General features: G+C 38.4%; 1 protein-coding gene across 4 annotated transcripts in view; it reads left to right on the top strand.

The window, feature by feature from the left end:
- Positions 1-22,963, top strand: part of FGF12 (fibroblast growth factor 12) — a 346,268-nt gene that overhangs the window by 206,432 nt on the left and 116,873 nt on the right. For all 4 annotated transcript variants that reach the window (XM_072142591.1, XM_072142590.1, XM_072142589.1 and 1 more), the window contains one exon: positions 15,557-15,667. In XM_072142591.1, coding sequence (XP_071998692.1) covers positions 15,557-15,667 — 111 coding nt within the window. The remainder of the gene's footprint in view (positions 1-15,556; positions 15,668-22,963) is intronic.

Genomic DNA, 22,963 nt, shown 5'->3' with positions numbered 1-22,963 from the left:
TTTTGGCTTCTGTGCTTGGGGTAAATAATCATTGATGGACATGACCATTAAGTCCTATGACTGTAGTAGAGGGACTGCCAGAGCATACAAGTCCATCCAGTGTGGATGATGTTCTACATATAAATGATATGGGATGAAGCATTGGAATGGGAATGCCAAGAGTGAAGTGTTTAATAGTTTAAGGGGTTTTCTATGTGAGAGCTAGAAGCCTGACAAGGGTAAGTACCTGTTTCTTTTTCCCAACCTTGGCGCTAGCCCCCTGAAGGGCTTTTACATTAATAGAAAATTGGAAAATCCCTTTACTACTACAGTAATGCAGTGTATATTTTAGAGACTTTGTTTGTTTGTTTTCTGTACTATTGGTTGCCTTTTGTCATTTTGTCTTGTTTTGTTTCTAATGTAACATACATAAGATGTCGCTGTTTTTCAAGGACTAATGCAAAAATAATAAGTAAGCCGTCTGCATGTGGGTTTATGAGGCCAACAGCGTGTGAATATTTCATAGTTTATTATGTCATACAGCTGTGTAGTATCAGAATATCAACACTCTGAAGGTATCCCCCAGCTGGGCTCTACTGTGCACTACTGTAGACAAATCTTCTGCCTTTTGGCTTTTGCATTTCAGTCCTAGAAGTATTTCCTCTTTAAGAGTACATTCACACAGCGGTATGCCAGCCGTGCGGAGAGGAGGTGACCCCTCCTCCCTCCATAGAGAATAGCGGCGCACGGCCGCACACACGCCGAAAGATGGAGCATGCTCTATCTTTTTGCGGTGTGCGGCCCGGATCTGCGCCGCGCCGCTATTGCCGTCTATGTGACGGCCATGTGAATGTGCCCTTAATGTTCAGCTCAGCCAGTAACTCTGAGCTGTTATCACTGTAATCTGGCTCATTTTTTACAACCAAACAAGAAATGGTATACTGCAAAAGGTACATGTATATTTATTTAGTGAATTGTCTGCGATTTACCCAAAGTCATTTGTGGGGATTTACCACAACTCTGGCGGTTGTGATGTGACTAAAATGTCACAGGTCTGTAGGTGCTACATTTGGGCATATTTCCCATGTTCTCTCTGAGATCTTTTGATGTGTAAACCCACCTACTGGTGGGCAGGTGTGTGTGCCACATTTAAGATGCAGTTTTGCGACACTTAGTGAGTAGAGGGAATTTACAGGAAAAAGAGAGATGCCCAAATGAGTCCCCTACATGCTTGCAATATTTTAATCACAAAAATCTTACACACCAAACACGATATAATTGTGATAAATACCCCTATCATGTATCCCTAGCCTTTGGCTAGGTTCACACTAGATTTGTTGCAACAATTTACTACCAATATGGGATGCAGCAATTCTACCTGTATGTGTAAATACAATGCTCTTCCAGGTTTGTTCTCCATGGGAGTATGGGATATTAGAGCCCATCCAATCTGATACTGATAACCCAAATGATGGATTGCTCATCAATATTTAGCAAGTAAAACCCCTTTAATTAATCTGTCAGTGTGAAGTAAGTTGGTAAAATAAATATATTTTGTCATGCAGTGCATCCACAACAAATTTCATGTAAATATTCCCATTGTTTTATCCAAATTCTTGGATTCAATTGCCAAAAGACTTCATTGACATTGAGACTTTTACACCCAAGAGAGAATACTGACAATAATTAGATCAAAAGGGAAAGGAGAAAACATCACTAATATGTCCATTTTTGGAATCATTGTGGAGTTGGAAAAATACTGTATTTCCATCCCCTGTGTGTTTATATCAGTTTTTCACATTCTGGAAATGTAGAAACAGCTTAAGTTGAGCAGATTCTTCGGATCCAACACCTCGTGATACTGCTCCAAGAGCAGCTGAGAAACAGGATGACGTTTTGTGGAAATTGCCGCTTCAGATGTAAATTGCCCTTGAAAGTGTTTAATCACATTGTAGTGTGATAAGTGTGTGGAGGTACACTCTGCCTGCCTATAGATATACAATACAGAAAGCTCCAGCCAAAGCCAGTGACAACACAAGAAAAATAATACATGAACTTAACCATAGGAAAGTACAAATCTCACATTAGAAGCCCCGGATTGTATAGTCTTGGCCTCGTATCAAGCTTCTCTTGCTTTGTTTAGCAATGTATTGCTATACAGTGCACAATATCAAGGCATAAAGGCACATATTTAATTATATATCCATCACATAAATGCTCCTGACCTGTACATAGCAGCAATCAATATGCTGAACACCTCAGCGTGATGCAGACTATGTGCCTGATGGGTAATACAGTCCAGCCTTGGCCACCTGGTGGCTACAGAGGAAGTTTTATAGGAACACAAATTAAAACCTAGCTTCTGATTTGTCGTCTTCCCACCCTCAATTTCCCCTGTCCAGGATTGTGTCTCAGTCTTCTAGGATGAGCTCTCAATAAGAGATCGCTGGTGTGAACTCTTGTCCCCTGTACTATTCAGCTTCAGTGCTGGAGGGTCTGATGATGGTGCAGGATGAGCACTGTGGACTCACTTGCAACCACTATAAAATTTACATAGTGCTGCAGTGCTCACCTACATGGCAAGACTTTATTAAACAGCTATTCTCGTTCAGGCATACTCATTAAACTTGATTCATCTGTCATATAGATATATTTTTCAATTTGATGTTATTTAAAATATATACAGGCGGTCCCCTACTTAAGGACACCCGACTTACAGACAACCCATAGTTACAGACGGACCCCTCTGCCCACTGTGACCTCTGGTGAAGCTCTCTGGATGCTTTACTATAGTCCCAGACTGCAATGATCAGCTGTAAGGTGTCTGTAATGAAGCTTTATTGATAATTCTTGGTCCAATTACACCAAAAATTTTGAAACTCCAATTGTCACTGGGGCAAAAGAAAAAAAATTGTCTAGAACTTCCATTATAAAATATACAGTTTCGACTTACATACAAATTCAACTTAAGAACAAACCTCCAGACCCTATCTTGTATGTAACCCGGGGACTGCCTGTATATGTCTTTGTAAATAAAGGCTTTAAAAATTATGCATGTGCGTCATGTTCTTGTGGGCTCAGTTTTTACGACTTTCACTCTGCGCTCCAAATAACACCTCTACTTTATTCTTTGGTTCGGTACGATCGCGGTGATACCAAATGTATACAGGTTTTATTGCGTTTTCATACATTTTCAAAAATTAAACGAATGTGTACAAAAAAGAAAAAAATTTTTTTGCCATCTTCTGACGCGAATAACTTTTTCATACTTTGGCGCATGGAGCTGTGTGAGGTGTCAATTTTTGCGAAATGAGCCGACGTTCTCATTGCTACCGTTTTGAGGACTGTGCAACATTTTGATCATTTTTTATTACATTTTTTTATGTCCTCTAAAAAGGTGTAAAAGTCGCGTTTCGGACATTTGGGCGCCATTTGCCGTTCCGGAGGTCACCGCCGTCAATAACCATTTTTATATTTTGATATATCGGGCATTTTGGGACGCGGCGATACCTAATGTGTCTGTGATTTTTACTATTTATTATATTTTATATCAGTTCTAGGGAAAGGGGGGTGATTTGAACTTTTAATATTTTATTATTTTTTTTACATTTTGTAAACTTTTTTTTTTTCTTTTTTTTCCCACTATTTCTTAGACCCTCTAGGGTACATTAACCCTAGATGGTCTGATCGCTCCTGCCATATACTGCAATACTACTGTATCGCAGTATATGGCATTTCTGCTCACTATACATTACAATGAGCCACAGGCAAGATGGCGACGCCCATGCGCCGCCAAATTTAATGTGCCGCCGGCGGCTTTGCCGGCGGCAAAGAAAAGTTTAACGCCCGATGGGTCTTTGATAGCGATGGGTCTTTGCTGCGATATGCAGCAAAGCCCATCTCTGTATGAAGAAGGCTCAGCCCGTGAGCCTTCTTCATACAACCTTCACAGCTCCATGGCTGAAATATCCGTCACGGAGCGTGAAGGGGTTAACATCTGGATTTTGTTGCTCAGTAGTTTCCAGGTCGCTTCCCCTTGAGTAGTCGTGACGTGGGTGTTGGCTGGCCTAGGTCTGAGAGTTCAGTCAAAGAGTTGTCTAAGCAGGAAATATTCTTCTAAAATGAAAAGTTAGCCCATAGATAGTTGTAGGCAGTACAGATTTATAGTGCGAGACGAGCTGAAAGACCAGGATCACAGATGCCGCAGCATAGTCAGTAGTGTGAAGGTAAAGGTGCCCAAGGCCTTTTAAGGAATGTTAAGCTTGGTATGTTGGTATCAGAATATCTGTTTCATTCTCTGTTGAACATATCCTGCTTAATGTAATTTCTTTTAAAAGCTCAGTGTCTTGTCACTTGTGACACTGCTGTTGTACTGGGTGATTTTTTTCCTAGGTCTGTGCAGTGCACACATGCTTCATTTAAGACCTTGGGGTATAGCATTCAGGTCCTTGTTTCTGTAGGCCTTTTGCAGTCTGACAGAATGTGTTTAATAATGTGGAAGACACGTATCACATGGGACTATACAAGGCAGATAGAACATCTGTCTCTTGATCCAAGTGGTAAAATGAGGTTCGCCCAGAAGCGTTTCATAAATACAATTGTGCCACTGTTACAGATTTGCACTGTTGCAGTGCCAGATTTTCAGATGGAACAGATTGCCAGCTAATAAAGCCAATGTAACACATTTACAAGACTACTAGAAATCTAAATGGTATGAGAGATATGTCATAACTGACTGCATATCAACTATTCAACATCATTTCTAACTCTTATTACATTTAGAACTCTCTATATAAAGTATTGAATAGTCTATGGACATTGCTGAGAATTTACATTTTATCTGCAAAATCCTGGCTTCATTTTAAAGTGCAACTCTGCTATTTTTTCACAAATCAGTAGCTTTTATCATGTGAAACAACTTTGATTATTATTTTGATTACTTATGTCCAGCAGATTCTTTGCTATCATTCTCAGTTTAGCCTACTCATGCAATAGCTGTGTCTCCCTGCTGTGCTGTTTATCCATTTGTGACCATAACTTTTTTTACACAAAGGATTTCGACATGGTTCAACCGGTTCACGCTCTGCGTCCGACTTAGCTTGAGATCGGCGCCTAGCCGGCACCGGGAATCACTGGATGCCAGCTGTAACTAACAGAGAGGGCTCCAGTCAGCACGATCGCCGCCCAGTGACCCCCCCCCCCCCCCAATACAGCTAACAGCCTGCAATACATCAGTATTGCAGGATATTATCATGAACAAGCAAGCAGATGATTGCTTGCTCATGTCCCATGGTAGAAGAAATAAAAAAGTTTAAAAAAAGTTACTCAATGAATACTAAATTCATAAATTAATTAAAATACCCATAAGCACCATAACAACATATAAAGAGATGTATAATGCACAAAAAAGTAACACATCATTACACAAACCCCACATGTATAGTATCACCACGTCTGTAACAACCCATAGAATAAAAGTAATTATTGAACCCGCATGAACGCCATTAAAAAAAACTGTTAAAAACCGACCAAAAGTTATGATTTTACCTATTTTAAACCTACAAAAAATGCAATAAAAAGTGATCAAAAAACATTTGTACTCCAGAATGATACTTTTGCAAAGTACAACATGTCCCGCAAAAAAACAAGCCATCAACCAGCTCTGTAGCCAAAAAAAAGTTGGTGGAAGACAGTGATGCAAAAACATATTTTTTTTTTTAGATTTTTTTTCCCCCAATTTAGGGTTTTATTTGGCAATTTTTTTTTTCCAAAAGTACATACAAAAATCTTTTATCCTTTTATCCCTACAATTTTTCTTCAATTCAGAGGAAGACAAAAAAAACAAAAAATAAACATTTTCCACAACAACTGTCGACTGGTCCCACTATTACCCTACCCCCCCACCCCATTCAAGCCGGCCGGAACCCACCCTCCCTCTATTGTAGCCATAACAAAATCACTGCATACAAATATATTTACATAAATAGATTTCTTACATGCACATCTAGATGTTCAATCCAGATTCCCCATTTTTTATAAAATATGTTTCTCTTTCCTTTTTTTAATTAAATGTCTTTGTTCTTGTTTCAAGCTTTTTAGAGTGTACCTTTCCCATAAAATTAGATTTGGGATCAGACTTCCACAAAGATGTGATTATTTTTCTAGCAATCAGTAGCAACAATAAGATCTGATATTTATATATGCCCATTTCTTTTGGGTCCTCTATATACCCCAATACACACAAATGGAATATTTATCTGAAGTATATCACAAATCTTATCTATAACTGATCTCCAGTATCTATGTAATTTAGGACATCTCCACAACAAATGAAATATGTCCGCATCTTCTCTTTGGGGCAACACGAGTTATTTCTGCATCCCATTTTTTTTAATTTTTAGGCGTCCAATACACTCTGTGCATAATAAAATATTGTGTCTCCAAAAACCCGGGATTCCCTGTTATTTTTTGCATGTCTTTAATCAGAATATCCCACTTCTCTTTTGTCATATTATCTTGTGACCATTTTTCTCGACAACTTATAGGAGAATTTTTCTTTTTTTTTTTAAGGCTTCTATATATCGAAGATATGGTCCCTTTTATCGTTATTCTATGTTTTCAATGGGACCATATTTTTATCATAATCAAACAGCCCGGCCTCCAGCAGTTGGAATGTGTCTTTATTTTCCATGACTGGATGAAATTATTGCTGAGATCTTTTGTCCTTGCCATTTTACTACTTGTTGTAGCTGTGCCGCATAATAGTATAGCTGCATATTTGGTAGCCCCATTCCTCTTTGTTCTCTAGAGTACTGTAAATATCTTTTTTTAATCTTAGCTCTTCTTCCTTGCCATACAAATTCACCTATAATTTGTTCTAAAAATGCCACCATACAGGGCAATTTATAAACCAATACATGAATTTTGGCAAGATCACCATTGGCAAATTTACTAAACCATAGAAAAAAATATTCAAGTCTGATATCCCCATAATCGTATTGACCCATAGAATAAAGATAACATGATCATTAGGCTATACGGTGAACACCAAAAAAAAAAAATAAAGAAAAAATCCAGTACAGAATTGATGCTTTTCTACTCCTGCCCTCAAAAAAAATTCCTAAATTTTCAACAATGGGGGATACCAACCACCCCAAAATGGTAACACTGGAAAAGCATCTCATCCCGCAAAAAAATGCTGTCCTATGGCCCCAATAACAAAAAAGCTATTTAATGCTAAATATTTAAAGTGTCATTCAAAACCATATTTATCCCCAAAATAGTCAATTCCGAAAATACAGAAAAGCGATATTCTATTTTTAAGCCACGTTACATGACGTGCCTTGTTAACAGGATGTTTTATTAGACAATGGTGGCGATGTAGTAATCTGTTCACGCCATAAATGCTGTGTGGCATACTTATTAAAGAGAACCCGTCAGGCAAATTAACCCCATAAATTAAATATATTGTCATAAACTGCCATTAGAAAGCATTGCCTCTATCCCTTCATTGTCCCTCTACATGCCTGTAAACCTAAGCAATGAGGTCCTAAAGCTGTATGCAAAAGACCTGTGAGATGTCCAATGAGACATTAGCATATTCAAGCTGTCCAGCTTATTCATGAGTGGGAGGCACAGCCACACCCCCAGTGCTTGATTGACAGCCTGTATAATGATATGATGTATAATGGTGTAATGGCTCCTCCATGTGCTTCCTGGTGCTGGAGGCCACGCCCCCTGCAGCCTGCACAGACATTAGCAATGCTTTACTATACATTACACACAGACTTGAGCAGGGAGAGGGGAGGAGTAACAGGTGTGACATCACTGCCTCTGACCATGTGACCAACCTAACTTACATAATAAAGAAAAGATGATTTTATAATGATTAATGTATGAATTGACTAGATAAAGGCTGGGATGGATCCTTGTGAGCTGTTCCAACAGGTATTAGTGACAGAATTAGCTGCATAGACTTAAAGATGTGTCCTTTTAAAGGTTTTTAGCCAATTTAGGATGTTTTTTTTCCTTTTTTTTTTCTTATCCAAAAAGGGCATGGACAGAAAATGACTTGTGCGCCAGAGAATTCAATATTGTGGTGCAACAAACTGGACCCACTAATAGGAGGTGCAGAGTACAACTCCCCAGTCTTATCCTGCACCAGATTAATCATCCGTAATCAGACATGGTGATTAATCTGGCGCAGCAGAGAACTGTCTAGTTCTACATTGCACTGGTCTAATGACAGACACATTAATACATCTCCCCCAATATGACAATGAAACCACAGTATATATGGACACTCCCCACTGACGAAGGAAGATGTAACCTGGTATTGCCAAGTTTATGAAATTCTATTAGGAGGAATAATGGAATATCAAAAGTCTGAACTCCTAAGAAATGATGCTGTGGAATTGTTTTATTAAAGTAATTACTAAAACAAACATTTCAAGAGCTGACGATAAGCCTTACCTTGCAATCTGAGCAATGAATGTGCTAGATGATTAGATTAAAACCCCTATAATGTTCAGTGTAGTGTTGGGCAGGACCACTCTGATATACCCTTGTGTGTCGAAAGTATTTGCCCCCCTTGAACTTTTCTACCTTTTTGCCACATTTCAGGCTTCAAACATAATCATATAAAATTGTTATTTTTTGGTGAAGAATCAACAAGTGGGACACAATTGTGCAGTGGAATAAATTTGAATGGATATTTTAAACATTTGTAAAAAACAAAAAGTAATAAACAAAATAAATAAAAAATAAACTGAAAAGTGGGGTGTGCAATATTATTTGGCTCCTTTACTTTTCGTGCAAAACTCCAAAAGTTCAGTGAGGATCTCTGAACGATCCAATGTCATCTTAAATGACTGATGATGATAAATATAATCCACCTGTGTGTAATAAAGTCTCCATATAAATTCACCTGCTCTGTGATAGTCTCTGGGTTCTGCTTAACCCCTTAACGCTCTGCGCCGTAGCTCTAGGGCGCAGAGGTATAAGGGATGTATGAAGAGGGCTCACGGGCTGAGTCCTCTTCATACAGAGGTGGGGGTTTTTGCATTTTGCACAAAACCCCCACCGCTAATAACCGCGGTCGGTGCCTGCACCGATCGCGGCTATTAACCCCCTAAACGCCGCAGGCAAAGTCGCCACGCCCCCGAACGTCATCGGGGGGCGGCGATCGGTTGCCATGGTAGCCTCGTGTCTTCTTTTGACACGAGGCTATCTGGCAGCTGCATATTCGTTACAATGAGCCAGTGGCTCATTGTAATGAATGTGCTGCAAAAATGCCATATATTGCAATACTGTAGTATTGCAGTATATGGTAGCAGCGATCTGACCATCTAGGGTTAATGTACCCTAGATGGTCTAAAAGATAGTGAAAAAAAAAAGAAAAAAAAAAGTTTAAAAAATAAAAAAAATTAATAAAATATTAAAAGTTCAAATCACCCCCCTTTCCCTAGAACGGATATAAAACATAACAAACAGTAAAAATCACAAACATATTAGGTATCGCCGCGTCCCAAAATGCCCGATCTATCAAAATATAAAAACGGTTACGGGCGGTGGTGACCTCCGAGGCGGGAAATGGCGCCCAAATGTCCGAAATGCGACTTTTACACCTTTTTACATAACATAAAAAATGAAATAAAAAATTATCAAAATGTCGCACAGACCTCAAAATGGAAGCAATGAAAACGTCGCCTCATTTCGCAAAAAATGACCCCTCACACATCTCCGTGCGCCAAAGTATGAAAAAGTTATTAGCGTCAGAAGATGGCAAAAAATTTTTTTTCTTTTTTGTACACATTCGTTTAATTTTTGAAAATGTATTAAAACACAATAAAACCTATATAAATTTGGTATCACCGCGATCGCACCGAACCAAAGAATAAAGTAGGCGTGTTATTTGGAGCGAAGAGTGAAAGTCGTAAAAACTGAGCCCACAAGAACGTGACGCACGTGCGGTTTTTTTCAATTTTTCCACATTTGGAATTTTTTTTTAGCTTCGCAGTACACGGCATGTTAAAATAAATAACATTACGGGAAAGTAAAATTCGTTACGCACAAAATAAGCCCTCACACAGGTCTGTACACGGAAAAATGAAAAAGTTATGGATTTTTGAAGTTGGAGAGCGAGAAATGAGCCGAAAAACCCTCCGTCCTTAAGGGGTTAATGTGCAGGAAGCAACATGAAGACCAAGGAGCACACCAGGCAGGTCTGTGATGCTGTTGTGGAGAAGTTTAAAGACTGATTTGGATACAAAAAGATTTAGCAAACTTAAAACATCCCAAGGAGCCCTGTGCAGGAGATCATATTGAAATGGAAGTAGTATCAGACCACTGCAGCTCTACCAAGACCCGGCTGTCCCTCATAAATTTTCTCCTTGTTTGAGATGAAAGTTTAAAGAGATGCAGCCAAGAGGCCCATGGCCCTGGATGAACTTCAGAGATCTACAGCTGAGGGGGGAGAGTCTGTCCATAGGACAACAATCAGTCGTACACTGCACAAATCTGGCCTTTATGGTAGAGTGGCGAGAAGAAAGCCATTACTCAAAGATATCCATAAAAAGTCTAGTTTAAAGTTTGCCACAAGCCACCCGGGAGACACCAAACATGTGAAAGAAGGTGCTCTGGTCAGAAGAAACCAAAATCAAACTTTTTGGCCACAATGCTAAACAATATGTTTGGCGTACACCACACATGGTGGTGGCAGCATCATAGTTTGGGCCTGCTTCTCTTCAGCAGGGATAGGAGGGATGCTTAAAATTGATGGGATGGTGGATGGACTCTGCAAAAGATCTGAGACTGGGATATCTACATAAAGCAAAATCTACAATGGAGGGGTCAAAAATCAACATATCCAGGTGTTAAAATGGCCAAGTCAAAGTCCAGACCTGAATCTAATTGATTAATCTATGAAAAAAACTGCTGTTCACAAAGCTTTCCATCCAACCTGGCTGAGCTCCAGCTGTATGCCAAGGAAGAATCAAGAAGCAAAAATAATAGAGACATAATCCTGGCGACGCAGAAAAAGGTGGCGTTACAATGTATTAACTTGAGGGTTGCACGTCCCACTTTTCAGTTTATTATTTTTACACAAAAGTTTAAATTATCCATAAATTTCATTCTACTTCACAATTGTGTCCCACTTGTTGATTCTTCACCAAAAAATTACAATTTTATGTCTTTATGTTTTATACCTTTTGCTACATTTCAGGCTTAAAAGTTCAAAACGTCATGTTAGTTGTAAAAAGTAAGTGATAAGCCTTCCATTTCGTTCTGGAAAAAAAATTAATTTAAAATTTGGCAATTATTCTGAAAAATTCTTAATTTGAATGGAATGTTCTGCTTTCTAAGTAGTTCGTGAAATCGCCCAAATAACCAAATAGTCCTCTCATTTTCCTAGGATGTTTTTAGGCATTTAAAGGGGTTATGCCACGAAACAATTGACTACAAAAAGCTGTCAGAGGTTAAAATATTTCAAAAATCTATTTGTAATGGTTACCTGGAAGTAAAGATACCTTTCTATTTGTTATTATGATGCGTGTTCAGCCTCTATTCTGCTCCACACAGAAGCAGATGTGGGAGGGGCCAGGCACATGCACAGCACTGACAGCGGCAGTTATTACACAACTCAGTGCTACAGAGCGCTCAGCCTTCAGAGTCTCCTTCCACCTGCTGTGCTCAAATAGTCCCTGCATTACTGATCCAATAGAAGTCCAATAGAAATGTGTCATACGCCCCATGTTAAAAGTGCACCAAAAAAAGTTGGTGCAGTCTGTCAAAGCAGTGCAGGGGGCACCAGATTCATGAAGAACGTGCGCCAGAAATCCTGAATCTGGCGCCCCCTGCACACTACACAGGACACTGCACATAGTACACATGTACTATGTATTCTCACAGCATCATGGTCGGTCAGGCTGACATGCATGGCGGAAGTCTAGGTGGTTGCAGGGGAGGCAAACCCCACGTGTATCGTCACTCCAAAGTGCCACTTACCCCTGAGGAAGTCACTTTGAAGTGAGGATACGCATGGAGTTTGCTGTCCCTGCATTTTTCTAGACCTCCGACATATTTACACTTTACTGTCCGCCTGACCGACCATGATGCTGTGAGAATACATTGTTTTGCTCTTCTTGTATGCATTGATTGTACAAAATTAGGTGCAATAGTTGGTTTTATGACTTTTACTAATAAACTTTTGTATTTTTGCATGTTGATTGAATCTCTTTCTGTGTATTTTGTAAGGAATTGCAACCAAATCAATAGATAGATAGATAGATATGTGATAGATAGATATGTGATAGATAGATAGATAGATGGATATGTGATAGATAGGAGATAGATTGATATGTGATAGATGGATAGATATGTGATAGATGGATATGTGATAGATAGATAGATAGATAGATATGTGATGGATAGATGGATATGTGATAGATATGTGATAGATAGATAGATAGATGGATATGTGATAGATATTAGATAGATGGATATGTGATAGATATTAGATAGATGGATATGTGATAGATGGATATGTGATAGATATGTGATAGATGGATATGTGATAGATATGTGATAGATGGATATGTGATAGATATGTGATAGATAGATGGATATGTGATAGATATGTGATAGATATGTGATAGATAGATAGATGGATATGTGATAGATATGTGATAGATATGTGATAGATAGATAGATGGATATGTGATAGATAGATAGATAGATATGTGATAGATAGATGGATATGTGATAGATATGTGATAGATAGATAGATGGATATGTGATAGATATTAGATAGATGGATATGTGATAGATATTAGATAGATGGATATGTGATAGATGGATATGTGATAGATATGTGATAGATGGATATGTGATAGATATGTGATAGATGGATATGTGATAGATATGTGATAGATAGATGGATATGTGATAGATAGATAGATGGATATGTGATAGATAGATGGATATGTGATCGATATGTGATAGATAGATAGATAGATAGATGGATATGAGATGGATATGTGATGGATAGATAGATGGATATGTGATAGATAGATAGATATGTGATAGATAGATAGGAGATAGATAAGATAGAGAGATAGATAAGATAGATAAGATAGAGAGATAGAGAGATAGATAGGAGATAGATAGATGACAGCTTCTCACATGTTGCTGATGTTTAGCGACTTCCCTGCTAGTCAGGCACAGGGGCCCCTTTGCAGGAGAGCAGGGTAACATGGAGGGACAGTGCATGGAGGAGAGTACAGGAGGATGACTGCAGGACAGCAGGTAACCTGGAGGGACAGTGCATGGAGGAGAGTACAGGAGGAGGACTGCATCAGGAGAGATCAGAGCTCAGCCTGTTACTTGTGTTATCTCTGCAGCCTCCTGTGTGACCTGACTAATGGTGGAGGGAGGAAAGGGCTGATACATTGCTATGATCCATGTTGGGAGAGGACTCCTCTGAGCAGACATGTCTGGCTGCAGTTACCTTGTATCTGCTGCTGTAGGCTCCTGTGTAGCTGGTGAGCAGTGGCCATCACAGCACAATCTCTGCCCCTCCTCCTCTCTCACCTCCTATTGGCTGCAGTGTGTCAGGTGATCTCTCAGTGTGTAGAGTAGCTGTGAGCCGTGGAGTGATCTGTAGTGGAGAACAGCTGACTGACTCCCTGTGCGCAGACTCGGCCAGATCAGCTGTTGCTCAGGACGGGACACAGCTACCACCGGGGGGCGCCAGCAACCAGAACAAAAGGAGTTATCTCAGTAAGCCTGCAGATTTTGTAATAAGTGTAAATGGTGAAAGTACTTTTAACAATGCATTGGACCCAATTACAGCAATGTGCAATGGTGACACAACCCCTTTAAGTGTTTCACAGGGGTTTAAACAACATGGAATTGCGATTTAGAAACGTTAGAATTTCTAGAATTAATTTAGGTCAAAATGTACAATTTTACAATGAATTAAATGATGTAATAGTCTTCAAAATTCTCACAACCGCTTTCTCCCCATATGTGGTGGTAAACTGCTGTATATGGACAGGCATTGAAGAGAAGGAGTCCCCATTCAGAGCAGATATGTATTGTCACATTGATCAGGCTATTCAATTGCTAGTGCTAAAAATGCTAATGTTACCGTAATATGCAGGCTCTTTATTTGTGGGGTATTTTTATTTTTGGGTCTGTAAATTTGTGAGATTTTATTAACTATTTCTAGGTGAACACAAAGAAACCATCAATTTTTAGCTTTTTTTTTTTTTTTTTTTTTTTTTTTTTTATGAAGCCAAACCAATATTGGAGAAAATCACATTTGTTTTAGTATCAACAACTTTTTAGAGAAAAATTATAACAGGAAAGATGTGCGCCATTTATTGTATGTGGGGATGCCAAATATATAGGGTTTCCTTACGTTCTATACCTTTTTATATGGAAGTATTTTGTATGGTGATCAGGGAACTTTTTATTTTATGTAGTTTTATACTTTTTTTTTTTTTTTTTTTTTTCCCCCTAAGGGTGAAGACACACATGGCGTTTTTGGGCCGTTTTTACTTAGTGCGTTTTCAGATCGTTAAAAACGCATGCGTTAAAAAACGCATCCGTTTTTAAAAAACGCATGCGTTTTTGGAAAACGCATGCGTTTTGTCCGTTTTTCATTGCGCAATTTCGGAAAAACGGACAAAAACGCATGCGTTTTCAAAAAACGCATGCGTTTTTAAAAAACGGATGCGTTTTTTAACGCATGCGTTTTTAACGATCTGAAAACGCACTTAGTAAAAACGGCCCAAAAACGGCCCAAAAACGCCATGTGTGTCTTCACCCTAAGACTTGGGCTTGAACAAGCTTTCATCTGATCGCTTGTTCAAGCCCTTACACACTTCTGGTTCCTATAAAATCCAATTGTCAGAGAGACCAAAAAATTTTGGGCTGAGGTTACAATTATAAAATTTACAGTTCCGACTTGCTAACAAATTCAACATAATAACAAACCTACAGAACCTATCTTGTACGTAACCTGAGAACTGCCTGTACAGTGTATGGTGCTGGATTCAGAGGGCTCCATCCACTGTTTAGTACTAAACTGTTACTGCAGTCCAGTGTGAATTGTTTTCTCATTTTGATCACTACTGCATTACAAGAGTGGTCACCTCTCGACACCTTGACAGAAAGGGGGTCACCTTGTATTACATGAGTTGTTTGTATGCGATAGTCTCAGTTCTTGAAAGTGAATAGTCTAATAAGAATAGTTGGAATTTCCCTCTTAACAAAACGGCAGCACAGCTGGTTATACTACGACTCATTGCAAAAAGAAAAAAATAGGGACAATTTTTAAAATCAAGTTAATGATGACCTTGGTGTAGATTGGTGCGGTTCATCTACATGCAGTTTTTTCTAAGCATCTTCCCGCTTAATACAATGGTATCACAGCTGGAAGGAACTATTTGCAGGTGATCCTGCCAGCCATAATTAGCTTATTCACTTTCTATCCTGGTGACTAAGCATTCTGTCCCATGCACAATCACCCAGCACAGTTCTAAGTGTTGTATTGATGGAATTTATTTTACAGAACCCCAGCTGAAAGGAATTGTGACAAGGTTATTCAGCCAGCAGGGATACTTCCTGCAGATGCACCCAGATGGCAGCATTGATGGCACTAAGGACGAGAACAGCGACTACAGTAAGGAAAATCACCCTTTCTATCCTAATTATAAATCATGTTTAATGCCTGTTGAGTTTCCGATCAGGGACAGTGTTTGCACAAACCTCAGAAACTCATTTCTTCCAGAGCAGCTGTTCACTGCAGCATTTAACATTTTCACTGCTAGAGCACAGTGATTTATTACTCTTGTGATGAAATAACTTTGTATTTTTAGCTTGTCAAGAAACAAAATGATGTAACTTTTGTTGCTGTACTTTAGTAACTACATTGTATCTATGTAGGGTTTTTTTTAATGTTGCCCTTAGAAAAATGACTAAGCTTGTTCTGGTTTATGTCTCACCGCTATAGGGTTCTCAGTTCTGTAACTTTGCAACTTTGTATGAATAACCTACTTTTGGTAGTAGAGTGAAGGTTGATCCCTACCAACACATAGAAGATGCAAAAAAAAAAAAAATATATATAAATAAAAAAAACTTTGATCTTCATGCCATCTTTTTATTTAATTAGCCTAGATACACATACTCCTCATCACAGGCATTGGGTAGGATAGAAAGGCTTTATCTCCTGCACCAGACTGCTTATGTTACATAAGGTGTCTGTCTTAACCCCTAGGGGACACAGCCTATTTTGGCCTTAAGGACGCGGCCCCATTCTTCAAATCTGACCTGTGTCACTATAAGTGGTTATAGTTTTGGAACGCTATGAGATATCCAGGGGATTTTGAGATTGTTTTCTCGTGACACATTGTACTTCAAATTAGTTTAAAAATTTGGATGATATCTTTTGTGTTTAGTTATGAAAAAAAACTAAATTTGGCAAAAATTTGGAAAAATTCTTTATTTTCAACGTTCTAAATTCTCTACTTTTGATGCAGATAGTCATAGCTCCCAAATAAATTCATAACTTACATTTCCCAAATGTCTGCTTTATGTTGGATGGTTTTTTAAGATTCCACATATTTTACTAGAATGTTATGAGGCTCAGAATTTAGGTATCATTTTTCAAATTTTTTGTAAAATCACCAAAACCTGTATTTAGATGGACCTGCTCAACTTCTAATTGACACTGAGAGGCCTAAATAATAGCTAAACTCATAAATTACCCCATTGTGGAAACTACACCCCTCAACGTATGAAAAAACACTTTTAAGAAGTTTGTTAACGCTTTACGTGTTTTATAGGGGTTAAAACAAAATGGAGGTGCAGTCTGCAAATTGTAATATTTTTTCACAATACACTCATTTTGGGTGGAAAATTAAACATTTACAATGGATTAAATGAATAAAGGCTCCACAAAGTTTGTTACCCAATTTCTCCCGAGTACACGGATACCCCATATGTGGTGGCAACCTGCTGTATGGGCGCACGGCCGGGCATAGAAGGGAAGGAGGCGCCATGCAGATCAGATTTGCTATGTCACATTGTACAGGCTATAATTTTTTTCTTTTTTTAATGTGGACCTATAGGGGCTTATTTCTTTTGCCACATGAGATGCACTTTTCTGGTAGGTAATTTGGGGGAATCTATAGGCTACTTGGTGAGATTTTATTAACTCTTTGTTGGTGGAGGAAATGAAAATCATCACTTTTCAGGAAGATTTTTATGGGGTTTTTTTTTTTTACCATACCATAAAAATAGTATATTATTTTTATTCTATGGGTCGCCACGATTACAAAAAGACCTCATTTATATAGATTTTTTATTTTTTTCCCATTTTTAGTGCATAAAAAGTAATTTGGCAAAAATGTTGTTACTTTTAGCATCACCGTCTTTCAAATGCATAACTTTTTTATTTTTCGCCTCACAAATCTGTTTAAGGGCTTATTTTTTGCGAGAAGGATTGTTCTTTTTAGTGGTCTTATTTTATAGTGCATAACATTTTTTAAATCCCTTTTTAGAGCATTTTTATAGGGTATTAATTGAAAATGATCTTTTTTCTGGAGCTTTTTTTTGTTTTGTTTTTTACGGGGTTAACTTTGCGGATCTAATAACGATTCTGTTTTATTATGCAGATTGTTACGGACGCAGGAATACCAAATATGTGGGGGTTTTGTGTATTTTATTCAATTGTACTGAATAAAAACCAATTTGGAGAAAATCTTGTTCATTTTAGCATCATCATATTTTCATATGCATAACTTTTTTATTTTTCGGCTGACAAATCTGGTTAGGGGCTTATTTTTTGCGAGAAGAGTTGTTCTTTTTAGTGGGCTTATTTTGGAGTGCGTAACATTTTTTAAATTACTTTTTAGAGCATTTTTTTATAGGGTATTAATTAAAAATTATCTTTTTTCGGAACGTTTTTGCGTTTTTTTTTCTACGGCGTGTACCGTGCGGGTCCAGTAACGATTCTGTTTTATTATACAGATTGTTACGGACGCAGCAATACCAAATATGCGGGGTTTTTTGTGTTTTTGTGTTTTTTATACTTTATTAAGTGTTTTTATGGGAAAGTGACATTTAGGGGCTTATATTTTAATGTATTTATTTTTTATTTATTCTAATGTATAGTGTTAAGTGTTTTTGCATATTTTTACTTATACATACTTGAACTTAAACCAGTGATGCTCTGATCACTGGTTTAAGTTCAATACACTGCTCTACAATACTATTTTATTGTAGAGCAGTGTAAACTGTCTGAGCAAGCTTGCGCATGCTCAGACAGTTTGCAGTCAGACCCGGAAGGGGTCTGACTGCCATGGAGACCGGGCAGCTCCGGGGCACATGCCAGTCCTCGGAGCTGCCCAGAAGTGGATCGGATCCCCCGGTAAGCGGCACGGGGGATCCGATCCACAGCGCAAACACCCTTACACGCCGCGGTCATGTTTGACCGCGGCGTGTAAGGGGTTAACACCCGCGATCGGAGCCGGCTCCGATCGCGGGTGTTAGCGCAGGCTGTCAGCTGTACTAGACAGCTGACAGCCGCTGCTTCTGGTACCGGCTCCGTTCGTGAGCCGGTGCCAGAAGCAGGACGTTATAGAACGTCCCCGTGCGCTAAGCATCTAGCCCCGGGGACGTACTATAACGTCCTGGTGCGCCTAGGGGTTAAAGGACATCTACCACCAAGATCAAGGATTGTAAACAAAGCACACTGACCTACTCTGGCAGGACCCACTCTTCTTTAGCCTTCGTATAGCCTTGTTGTTGTGTTTTTTTTTAAGGCTTCTAAAATTATGCAATTGAACCTGAGGGGCTCAGGCTCTAATAAAACCTATGAAACCTGGTGCCTTTTAGGTTCATTTGCATACTTTTTGAAACCAGTGCCTAAGAAGCTAAAATATGAGCAGATGCTGTCAGAAGGGGCACAAACCAGCATTTAAGTCTGCTTGGTTTACGATCATTAATCTAGTGGTAGATTTCCTTTTAAATGTTATACTGTCGAAAAGGCAGGGAAATCAATATTTGCATTCCCGCAATTTGCAGTATTATTATGTCATGTTACAGCTGGCACCCGTCTCTAGTACCTGCGATCGGTGTTTCCTCCGATCGCGAGCATTAACCCCTCACACGCTTACCGGAGGGATCCGATCCTCCACTGTCATCCACGGGGTCTGCCATTGCCCCGGGGATACGCAGCTTCTTCCGGGAGCATAGGCAGCTCAGTGTGTCACATAATACAGTGTAATACATTTGTATTACACTGTATTAGGTGAAGAAGAGCTTGAACAAGCGATCAGAGGATCGCTTGTTCAAGCCAACCTGTTAAGTAATAAAAAAAAAAAGTTAAATACTTGATATAAACAACCAAAAACATATTAGCGTTCTATCTCCGTAAAGTTGGCGATACAAAAATAAATGAAATTTTCTCTGTATTAGTTTTATTCAGTAAAATTGTAAAAATATATAAAAAACTATATAAATGAGTTATCACTATAACCATAGTGATCCATAGAATAAAGATAATGTATTTTTTGGGGGGTCATTCACTGTACCATAAAAATAACATAAGAAGAAAGGAAACCAAAGTTTACAATTTTTTTTTTCCTACATACATTTAAGAGTATCTCATTGATGAGCTAATGACCCACTTAAATGAAGTATTTGTAAAGTGTATCTAATGTCGCAAAAAATAAGCCCTTATTTGTCCAAATTTCCCCAAAAATAAAGATTGTATAACCATTATAAAGTGACAATGCATAATCTGCACTGAATGGCGCAGCTTCCCTTCGATGCCCTGGCCTGTGCACATACAGCAGGTTACCACCACATATGGGCTATTGTTACACTCAGGAGAAATTAGGTATCAAACTTTGTGGACAGTTTCAGTATTTTATCCACTGAGAATTTGTACATTTTTTGAAAAACACATTCATTTAGCCAAAAAAATGTAAATTTCAAAATTGCATCCGATCTTGTTTTATCCCCTGTAAAATAATGAACCTTCATGAAAGTTGTTTTACATACATCAAGTGGTGTAGTTTTTATAATGGGGTAATTTATGGGGTTTTACTTTTATTTAGGCCTCTTAAAGTGACTTGAAATTTAAGCAGGTCCTGCAAAAACGTGATTGTGTTTTTTATGAAAATTTGAGAAATCGTACCTAAAGTTCAAAGGCCCATAACATCTTACAAAAATGAGAGAATGCATAACAAACCATGGATACATAAAGCAGACATTTGGTTAATGTTAGTTATCAAGTTTTTTTGTTGTTATGACTACGTATGGAAAAAGTAGGAAATTTTCAATTTAAAAAATCAAGACTTTTTCCAAATTTTCACCGAAAATCTTTTTTTTATAAATAAGCGCAACACATACCAACAAAATTTTTCAACTAACATGAAGTACAAAGTGTTACAAGAAAACAATTTCAAAATCACTTGGATATGTTGAAGCGTTCCGAAGTTATAACCACTTATAGTCACACAGGGCAGATTTGAAACAAATGGACCGTGTCATGAAGGTGAAAAGTGGCTTCGGCGTTAAGGGGTTAATACATATAAAGTGCAGTACCTATCAATGCATATGAATAAAAACCAGTGTACAAAGTAATGATGAGCGCTGTTACATTACTATGAAATTGTTCCTGGAGAGGGGAATATAGACGCCCCACGCTTATTGCCCGCTAAATGGGCTTTGTCAGGGGATCGCAGCATCAAGATCTCGCCTTCCTAATTATTTTTATTCAAAAATGTTTTTATGTAATTTTTTTAACTTTTTTAATTTACTTTTACAGGTAACCTTGAAGAAGCGATCCACGGATCGCTTGTTCAAGCTATTCTTCACATTACACAGTGTAATACAGATGTATTACACTGTGTAATGTAACACACTGAGCATGCGCAGCAGATGTCAGAAGGCACGGACCCGGCTACAGGAAGGACATCGCGCAGCCCCGTGCACCAGCAGTCCCGGGGCTGCGATCGGAACAGCGGACCCCCCCGGTAAGCGCCGCGGGGGGGGGCGGGGGTGGGTCGACTCACTTTAAATTCCCCCTAACACGCCGCGGTCAGCACGACCGCGGGTGTTAGAGGCAGGTGTCGGCTATAATATATAGCTGACACCCGTAGCTTCTGGCCCCGGCTCCTGAACGGAAGCATGACGTAATAGTACTGCATTTTGCGGGAACGCACCTCCCGCGATGCAGTACTATTACATCAAATGTTGGGAAGGGGTTAAAAAAGTAAAAAAATTATATTTATATTTAAAAGCCTAAAAATTTATATCACCCCCCCTTTCCCTAGAAGTCATATAAATAAACAGTAAAATCATAAACACATTAGGGCATCCGAAAATGCCCGATCTATCAAAATATAGTAACTTTTTTTCACTGCATTTAACCCTGGCGAAAGAGCGGCCATAGTCAAAAATGGCATTTTTTTTTGCCATTTTGAAAAATATTAAAAATTCAATAAAAAGTGATCAAAAATGACACCACCCACAGCTCTGTACACCAATGTATGCCATCTTCTGACGCTAATAACTTTTTCAAAGAATTTTTTTTTTTTTTGTGTACAGGAGGTTTTAATTTTTGTAAATGTATGAAAACATTATAAAACCTATACAAATTTGGTATCCCCGTGATCGTACTGACCCAATGAATGAAGTAGACATGTCATTTGGGGTGCACAATGAAAGCCATGAAATCCAAACCCACAAATGTGTTTTTTTTCACCATTTTCACTGCATTCAGATATTTCTTCCCAGTACATGGCATGGAATATTAACCCCTTAAGGACGCAGCCTGTTTACAGGTTAAGGCTCAGTCCCATTTTTTAGATTCTGACCTGCGTCTCTTTATATGGTTATAACTTTTGAACACTGTTACTTATCAAAGCGATTCTGAGATAGTTTTTTCCCCACATGTTGTACTTCATTTTAGTGGTAAATTTTGGCTGATAAGTTTTGCGTTTATTTACAAAAAAAAGAAAAAAATTATGAATTTTTAGAAAAATCTGCCATTTTCGAAATTCAAAATCACCGCGTTTTCAGGCAGATAGATGTACCACCTAAATAACTTGCAGAATAACATTTCCCATTTGTCTACTTTACATTTTCATAATTTTTGAAATGTTTGGATAATTTATTTTGACGTCATGCGGCCTACAAATCGAATAGCGATTTTCCGTATTTTCAGAATTGACTATTTTGGGGATAAATACTGTTTGAAATCAAATTTTACATATTTAGCAACAAAACCCCCTATATAACCAACCCATTTTCAAATCTGCACCCCTCAAACTATCAGAAACAGCATTTACATCTTGAGATCTTCATAGTAATTGAATCAAAATGGCGGTGAAATTTAGAATGGTCAAATTTTGTCGGTTATATGTTCATTTAGCCCTAAAATTTACACATTTCCAAAAGATAAAAAGAGAAAACTCACCATAAAATTTGTTCTGCAATTTCTCCTGAGTGCAGCGACCCCCCCACATGTGGCCATTGTGTTATGGGGGCACAGCGAGGCGCAGAAGGGAAGGAGCACCCTGCAGCTGCCAGGATTTTAGTTTCCTCATTGGCCCCTTTTGAAGGCTATAAAATTTTCGCTTTTCCGTTATTTGGGCCATGTGACGGCATTTTTTTTGCGGGATGAGATGCTTTTTCCAGTGTTACCATTTTGGGGTTGGTATCACCTATTGTTGAAAATTTAGGAACTTTTTTTGAGGTCATGAGTAGAAAAGCATCAATTCTGTACTGGATTTTTTACTTTTTTTTTTTTCGTGTTCACCGTATAGACTAATAATCATGTTATCTTTATTCTATGGGTCGATACGATTACGGGGCTACCAGACATGAATATTTTTTCTTATGTTTTACTAAATTTGCCAAATAAAACCCTAATGTGTGGAAAAATCTATCATTTTTGCATCGCCGT

The sequence above is a fragment of the Engystomops pustulosus genome, chromosome 3 (assembly GCF_040894005.1).
Source record: "Engystomops pustulosus chromosome 3, aEngPut4.maternal, whole genome shotgun sequence".
In the NCBI taxonomy this organism is placed as follows: domain Eukaryota; kingdom Metazoa; phylum Chordata; class Amphibia; order Anura; family Leptodactylidae; genus Engystomops; species Engystomops pustulosus.
The sequence above is the reverse complement of the archived record's forward strand: the minus strand, read 5'-3'. Positions and strand labels throughout refer to the sequence as shown.